Source organism: Zingiber officinale, chromosome 7A (genome assembly GCF_018446385.1).
Source record: "Zingiber officinale cultivar Zhangliang chromosome 7A, Zo_v1.1, whole genome shotgun sequence".
Taxonomy (NCBI): domain Eukaryota; kingdom Viridiplantae; phylum Streptophyta; class Magnoliopsida; order Zingiberales; family Zingiberaceae; genus Zingiber; species Zingiber officinale.
The window spans coordinates 19,191,505-19,199,369 of NC_055998.1; the positions used below are offsets into that span (position 1 = coordinate 19,191,505).

A 7,865-nucleotide genomic window follows, 5' to 3' on the forward strand; every position below is an offset into this window, starting at 1 on the left:
TTTTCGAAGTCAATCGAAATTGGTATAATTGTCCATTCCAATCATCTTTCTCGCAATCAATTTTTTTTCCGAAGTAGGGCAACACCACTCGAGTTTGTTAGTTGTTTTTATCTCCCGCACTATTAATCCAAGACTAAGTCTTGGAACAAGTCTTATTTTTCTATGTGCGAGATTTTGTCAATGGCCTACAAAGAAGGTTACAGCACCACACACCCTCCACTGTTCTCCAGCGAGGATTTTGGCTACTGGAAGAGCTGATGGAGTACCACCTCAAGACCCAAGTGAAAATGTGGATCATAATCCAAACCGGATTCACATTTCCTACCGAAGATGGAGTACTTGTCCCCTGCGACAAATGGGGCGCACGAACCTGTAAGAAGAGCGAAGCTGATGCAAAGGCAAACCAGACCCTCACTACAACAAAAAAAGGCATACGACAACGGATATTATCCGTTGTCGTAGGGTCAAAAAACCGTTGTAACTGATAACATTGTAAAATCCATTGCCCTACGACAATAGTTTTGAATTCATTGTCTTTGTAGACATTTGACAACGATTTTTATCCGTTGTTGTTTATATGCTTAAAAATTGTTTACCCTATACGATAACGTTTTAAAACTGTTGTGGTAGATAATTTCGACAACAGATATAAACCGTTGTGGTAGACTCTTTTAACCGTTGTGGTAGATAATATTTACAACATATTTAAACCATTGTGGTTTTGAATTTTACAACAATTATAAACCATTGTAGTATATAATTTAAATATGTTTTGGATAAAACCGTTATCTTTTCTCACTTTTCACGAAAAAAAAATCTATTGTGGTTACGTACTTCTTACAACATTTCTAATCGTTGTCTTTAATGTTCATGTTGTAACATGATAATAACAAACAACCAATCTTTATTTAATATAAATAAACCACCAATAAAAAACTAAATATTTACTACATTCAATTTATGAAAATGTTATCTTCAAATTTCAAAAATTAACTACACACATTAAAATGAGAAAATAATAGTTGTGTAATCGAAATCCAAAATATGCCAACTAAAATATATAAAAAAGAGTTGTACTCATCAAACTTAGTAGCATCAAACCATAAATCGCATGTTTTCCATTATGATGTTTGCCATATGGCTTCTTCGCATTAGCAAGGCAATCTAGAAACTAAACAAAGCTCACACCTTCCATCAAAAATCCCAATCCTCATGAATTGCCCCTGAGTTACGTACCTACAAGAGAAAAGTCAATTAATCAATACTTAAAACTCAAATCATTGATTTAATGCAAACAAAGTCAGAATGAGAGAAAAATTAAACAAAATTTATCAAAGAAAAATATAAAATATAAGAGAAAAGATAATTGTAGTAACTGCATGAACTGTAACCAAAGAATAATATCGCACATCATTTTAAGGCATAATGTCTTAATCTGAAAGCCAGTCAAATAATTTGTATTATCAAATCTAAAGTCATTACCATTAATATAGCTGGAAAGTTGTAATTAGAACCATCACTATGATAACAATTATTTTACCTTAATTGGATCATATCTGTGACAAATATTAAAACTCACCTCTAGATCCAAGGAAATCCTCCACAAAAAACCATTATCAATATCACATATAAGGTCAGGAACTAGGAAAATCCAATTGTCTCCATGTATCATTGCACTATATGCACTACTGAGACTATCCTCAACTTGCACTCCTTGTCTACTAAAAACTAAATGGTGTCTCAACAGAAGTGGAAGTGGAGCAGCTATTGGTGATAGAGAATCAAGAAATATATCATACATTATGACAACTGTTGCATCAACTTGATGAACCAAAAGTACATTGTCAATCACACTAACTGCAACTTTGCTTGAATAAATAGGTAAAGCACCCTGAAAAAAGTATACAAGGTATGTCCTTAAAGATATTTAAAGCTAAACGTAATCTCAATGAGTGTTTCTTGTGTTGCAAAGTATGTGGTCCTTATACCAAGTTAACTTATATATTATTAACATATTAGTAAAGAAAGCTTAAATATTTTAGGAGTAAAGAAATTCAACAACCCAATTCCAAACAATAACACACTGATTCTTAGAAGATGTGACATGCAAGAAACTTGTATATATAAATAGAACTAATAGAAAAATAAAACAACAAATGAACAGTAGTACCTGTGACAATTTATTGCCCAAAAGCACAACTGAAGATACATCACTAGCTACACCAACACCTTCACCCATTACAATATCAACATCTGCTGAAGCCAAGGCAGCGACATCATTAATACCATCACCAACCATAGCAACAATTTGTTTCTCTTTTTGAAGTTCAGAGATGAATCTGTTTTTCATCTCTGGTTTAACTTCATAAAGCACCTGCATACACATAACGCCAAATATATTTCAGTTTTAAGAGACAAATTGAGTTCCCTTCCTCATCAAAGATATTCACTAGCAACAATTCTTAAACTTCCAGATATGATTATCTCAGTAAAGAATTTGTAATGGTCTGCTCACATGAAAGAACTAGCCTACAACTACCCAAATAACTTAAGCCTAATTTAGTAATGGTTCATTGATCTAAACCTATAAGACTCATTTATTAGCCCACAACTCTGCATGTAAGGTGCCATAATCTCATCTGCTTAAGGATTAGGCATCCCTATCGTGACCTAAACTTATGCTACCAGAAATAATACCATAACATTAAGTAATTGCATCAAAAACTAATTTAAAAGTGTGTATATAATATTCAAATTAGTATGAGTGAAGTGAGCTGGTAAATATGCATCACGCTGATTTACTATGGTTGCAGGTGGCAAAGATGAATCACATGTAAATTTAGTCTAGGAGTTTTTCTTGCAGAGAACACTGAGACAGGTGAACAAGAATTCAGTACTTTTAACTCAGGGTTCACATAACATACCTTTCTTTTGTCAATGCCAATCATAGATGCTACGTATTCAGCAGCATTCTTCTTGTCTAGTATATATATATAAAAAAAAAAATGTGGAACCGCCACATCAGCGGCCCCCCTAGAGCCGGTCCCACGGATATGGAGGGAGGTAAATGCAGGTACACAGGTGGAAAGTGCATAGCGGAGACGTTAACCCCAGGCAGTGACACCCCGGGGATCGACCCCTGGACCTTTTCAGCCACAGAACCATGCACTCTCCATCTGTGCTAAGCCCTGGGGACTTCTTGTCTAGTATATATGTTTATTCCTTGCTTAGCTAAAGTCTCAACAACCAGTAGTGCGTCTTCCCTTACTTTATCCTCAAAATAAATAACACCTGCTAATGCATATCAACTCCTACATATACAACAGACTGGTTCTGAGACTCTGCATCTGGAAATTGGTTCCCACCGTGCATGCAATAGCACAAAAACATATTAGATGATGGATACGGACGTTGTATCTAGATAGTGACAAGTATGAATTTTGTAGCATCTTATAGCTAGTGATATAGTCTTACAAAGATTTCAATGGAGGAAAAGGTTAATGTAACAGAACCTAAATAGTAGAAATTCACTTGATGATGATGAATAGCAATTATCTATTCTATAAGCATCATTATCTTTCAGGTAATGAGGAACAGAAGAACATGCAGCATGCACACTAAGTTTACTTGGACATGGCTATCTAAGAAAAAATTGAGCAAAAATGTGTGTTTCAACACCCATTTAACAACAGAAAGGACCAGCTTTCCAAAAGAAAAAGAATGGCTCCATGCCCTTCCGCAAAAGGCATTGTACGAACAACATTTATATCTAAGAGTGTCCTATAAATGCCATATACCTTCTGACCCAGCTTAAAGTCCCAATAGAAACCTTCATTTTTTTCAATTATAGCTACTACACCAGAGCCAGGTTCTTCAGTGAATGCCCCATCTTTAGCCTGTCATAGATATTGCTGATTAGGAAGCAAACTAGGATAAACCAACCAAGCATATTATAATGAACATAGGAAATTGAATGGACAAATATAGATTGCTCTGTTTAATTATGCGCACACAATCATTTAAAGGCTACAACTACCAATCAAGAGCTGGGAAATTAGATTGGGCTGTTTCATAAGTTTAAATACCTGTTACAGTCTGCTTCTTGTAGACTGGTTTCAAAGAGAAAATTTGAGAAAACTTTTTGATTAGTGGACATAAATTGAACAATGCTAAAAAAATTACAGAAGAAAGTTGGATTAAATAATAATTGTGTAATGTTAACCATGAACTGTTGAAAACTCGACAGAAAACAATAGATACTTCAAGAAATACGGTTCTATTAGGAAATTAATTCATTGCACCAGCATAAGATCTATTGTTAGCTAATTTTCATTTATGAAACCAAGGTTTCAGTTTTAGTGGATGTATCAGAAGTAGAATCCAAAGTGGGATCTATTAGATACATGCAAAAATAGCAAGAGGTCACATTGTAGGTACCAAATATTGTAAACTATAAGCAGAAGTCCTAAATCATTTCTAACACCAAAACTAGCATCTGCAACATGAGAATTAATAGCTTAACTATGTGATGGATGAACTCTGTATGTTATAGAAAGAAGTGTTGATTACAATATAGATTGTAAACTTTACCACTTTTTAACAAATGGATCCCACCTTTCAGTTATAACAACTCCACCATGATTTATATCGCAAACAATTGTCATTCCATTAAGTTTATCATCCTGTAATGGATAAATATTGGTATTGCATCATTCAACTCAATCAACTAAATTGCGATGAAGTCAATGACATTTTTCTTTTTTAATTGATACATTTTTCAGAGAAATAAAATTGTTAGTATGTTAGGATGAATTTGTTAGAATTGAAAGGTGAGAATACATTTGTTAAGAGTGATAAATACTGGGATATCTATAGCAATTAATCCAAGAAAAAAAAGTACCAAAGGCATTTTCAAAATAAAACGCCATTATGTTGAACTATGAGGGGGTGCTTGGTCCCTAGAGGGGAATGGGAATGTGAAAGAGTATGATAGAAGTCAAGAATGGGAATGGAAAGGTTTCCATACCCCCCAAAATGCTATGTAATGGCTCATTCCCATGTTTGGAGGAATGAATCCATGGGACCCACCACTAATTACCCAAACCAAGCACCAATATTTCATTCCTTTCCCATTCCCCATTTCCCATACCATCCAACCAAGCACCCCCTGAAGTGTGAAACTTAGGATTAATAGTAAAAATATAATAGTACCTAAAAAGTTTCCAATAGAAGCTTCAAGGTTGATGTGAAGTTACCTTGACATTTTCACAACCAACGGAACAAGTCGCTTCAACAATAGTCTTTCCAATGGGATGATTAGTATCTGATTCCACCCTAGTAGCTAACCTCAAAATATCAGCTTCAGTCTATTTGAACTCATGGCTTTCTCTGTGCATTATACAGATTTCATCAGTGAAATAACCTTTTTAGTAAGCATCGTAAGATATCACCTGCCATGTCACCTAGTTCCAGTGTTGTATGTTAGAGTAAAAGGCTAAAAGCAACTATTCCTTTTCTCGAATCAAATTGCATGCATTTTTCACAACATGTCATAGAGAAATCTGGAACAATTCTATGTAAAGTTGTAACATAACATCAGATTACTGAGCAGTATCCTGAGAGTCAACTCTTGTCCTGCAGGGCTTGTTTTGTCTTTGAGCCTTGTAATTTTAGGTGGAATACTTCTGATACTACATTACCTTGATTCTTTTACTTAAGTCAAGTCTTCATTGTCACACGGTCACACCATTGGTCTCCTTTGCCTCATGTTGTCCGTACCTATTTCTATGTTTAAATCCAAGCCAAGGAGACGCACACCAACCCCTTCAGCTTGTTCTCATCTCTAAATCGCCACAATCAAGAGGGAAAATTACACCATCGTGGAGAAGAGAGCACACCGTCGTAGAGGAAGATCCAGCAGAGACGGCACCCCTTCCTGTCACGCGGTCGACAGGATGGTGTGAGTTTGTTGACATCCACTATTCGTCATTACTTGACTCCAGAAGTAGGAACAAGTCATGCTCTGTATGCCCTTCCAAGTTTTTGGGACTTTCTATTAAACACTTTAAGAATCTCACTAAAATATGGGAATTAAGAACTTAAGCAAGAATGTATGTTTCGATCTGAGTTCATTCAGTGATTTAAAGGTGAACTTCTCCCATCCAGAGCTCGAATTTGGTCTTCCAGCATTGGAAATTCAAAACATGAATAGGTTTAAAGGCATGGTGGAAATTCATGGCAGCAACAAAGAATCAAGAGGAAAGTGTTGGATAAAGGACGCTGATAATTTGCTGGAGAAGAGGAGAGAAGAATTTCTGAGAAGGAAATCATGAATAGCAACTGATTCATGGAAACCAATTTTCATCTTCGAGAGTGAACAAACTTCAGTGATCACACATAGCATCATCCTTCTCTATTTCTCTATCACAAATCATTAAGAAGTAGAGACGGATCCATGAGCCACAAATAAACATAAAACTGACAATATAGATTTATCGAGAATACAAAATGTTTCGATTGCAAATATAACTGCTGAGATTCTCGCCAATAACCAGATCAAATATGACAAAACTACTTTAGCGATTCGGCAAAATTAAGCGATTTAAAGCAAAATGATCATAAATGTAAAAATACCCTAGAATTACTCAAGAGGAACCTCTACTTCACCATCGGAGATATCCTGCTGAAGGTCCTTGGGGCCCTTGTCGTCGACGGTGCAGCCTATAGACACGCAAGTTCCGAGAATCTCCTTGACAGTGTCAGAGAGGTCCTTGGCCATAGACCTGGGGCGCATCACCCTGGCGATCTCGATAACATTGCCCAGTGAGATATTTCCGTTATGATTGATGTTCTTGGTCTTCTTGCGATCACGCTCGTGCTCCTTGAGGGCCTTGATGATTAGGGTCACGGCAGAGGGGACGACGATGACTTTGGCCTGGCGATTCTGGACGGTGAGCTTGGCAGTGACTCGAATGCCCTTCCAGTCTTTGCCAGTCTCCTTGGCTATGTCCTCTCTGATCTTCTTCGAGGAGAGACCCAAAGGGCCAATCTTTGGTGCGAGAGAGCTAGTTGCCCTGACCTCACTGCAATCAAGAGTGAAAATTACAAGTCGTGGAGAGGAGAGTACACCGTCGTGTCGTGGAGGAAGATCCAAAGGAGGCGGCATCCATGTGAAGAGATTGTACGAGGAGAGGGAAAGAAAAATGGCTTAGGGTTCGGGAATACTAAGGGGAAAATAAGACACCGAAAAGATTTGCGGAGAGGGGGGAAAAGCAAAATTGTGAGAGGGAAAATATGAAACGAATACAATAGAACGGTTTTATGAAAACTATTGTTGTATCCCCTAAAAAAGCACTTAAAGACAATAGTTTTAGATAACCGTTGTAAAATGCATTGTTGATTTTAAAAAAAGTTGCTCAACGACAACGATTTTCACAAAACTATTGTCTTTTGTATTTTATGGGAGCTCAAAGACAACAGTTTTATCTAAAATCATTGTCTTTTATCAAATTTACAACAGTTTCATCTAAAACCGTTGTCTTTGTGATATTGTCGTTTAACATTTTTGTTGTAGTGCCTCTAGTGTGGTTTAACCAAAGAAGAATTGAACCGGGTCGGTCCATTGAACAGCGCAAAGGAGTTGTAGGAAAAATTGATCAAGCTGCACGAGGGCACTTCCGACACTATGGTAAGCAAACGAGACTTAATTTTGAATAAACTTAACAATATTAAAATGTATGATAGTGAGTCAGTGAGTCCACTGCTCGGATCCAAGACCTACTCAATGGTCTCCAAGCAATCGATCAGAAGGTAGAAAATCGTGATATTATAAGGTATGCCCTCAATATTTTTCCAAGGAATACTTT

The 7,865-nt window shown here is 36.5% G+C and overlaps 1 protein-coding gene across 4 annotated transcripts; it reads right to left on the reverse strand.

Moving 5' to 3' along the window:
* Window positions 1-1,022: 1,022 nt before the first annotated feature.
* LOC122001099 (60S ribosomal protein L12-1-like) lies at window positions 1,023-7,233 on the reverse strand. 4 transcript variants are annotated; one of them, XM_042555679.1, is made up of 4 exons: window positions 6,656-7,232; window positions 3,798-3,896; window positions 2,171-2,374; window positions 1,023-1,236 (listed from the first exon to the last, which is right to left on the reverse strand). In XM_042555679.1, exons 1-4 carry the CDS (start codon window positions 7,163-7,165, stop codon window positions 1,195-1,197), a joined length of 855 nt encoding a protein of 284 aa, XP_042411613.1. In that variant the 5' UTR covers window positions 7,166-7,232; the 3' UTR covers window positions 1,023-1,194. The 4 variants fall into 4 exon arrangements, 1 of the variants encoding a protein (XP_042411613.1); XR_006117278.1 differs by lacking the exon at window positions 1,023-1,236 and adding an exon at window positions 5,256-5,388 and having other exon boundaries at window positions 2,324-2,374; window positions 6,656-7,233; XR_006117276.1 differs by lacking the exon at window positions 1,023-1,236 and adding an exon at window positions 5,256-5,388 and having other exon boundaries at window positions 2,324-2,374; window positions 6,634-7,231.
* Between the last annotated feature and the right edge of the window lie 632 nt (window positions 7,234-7,865).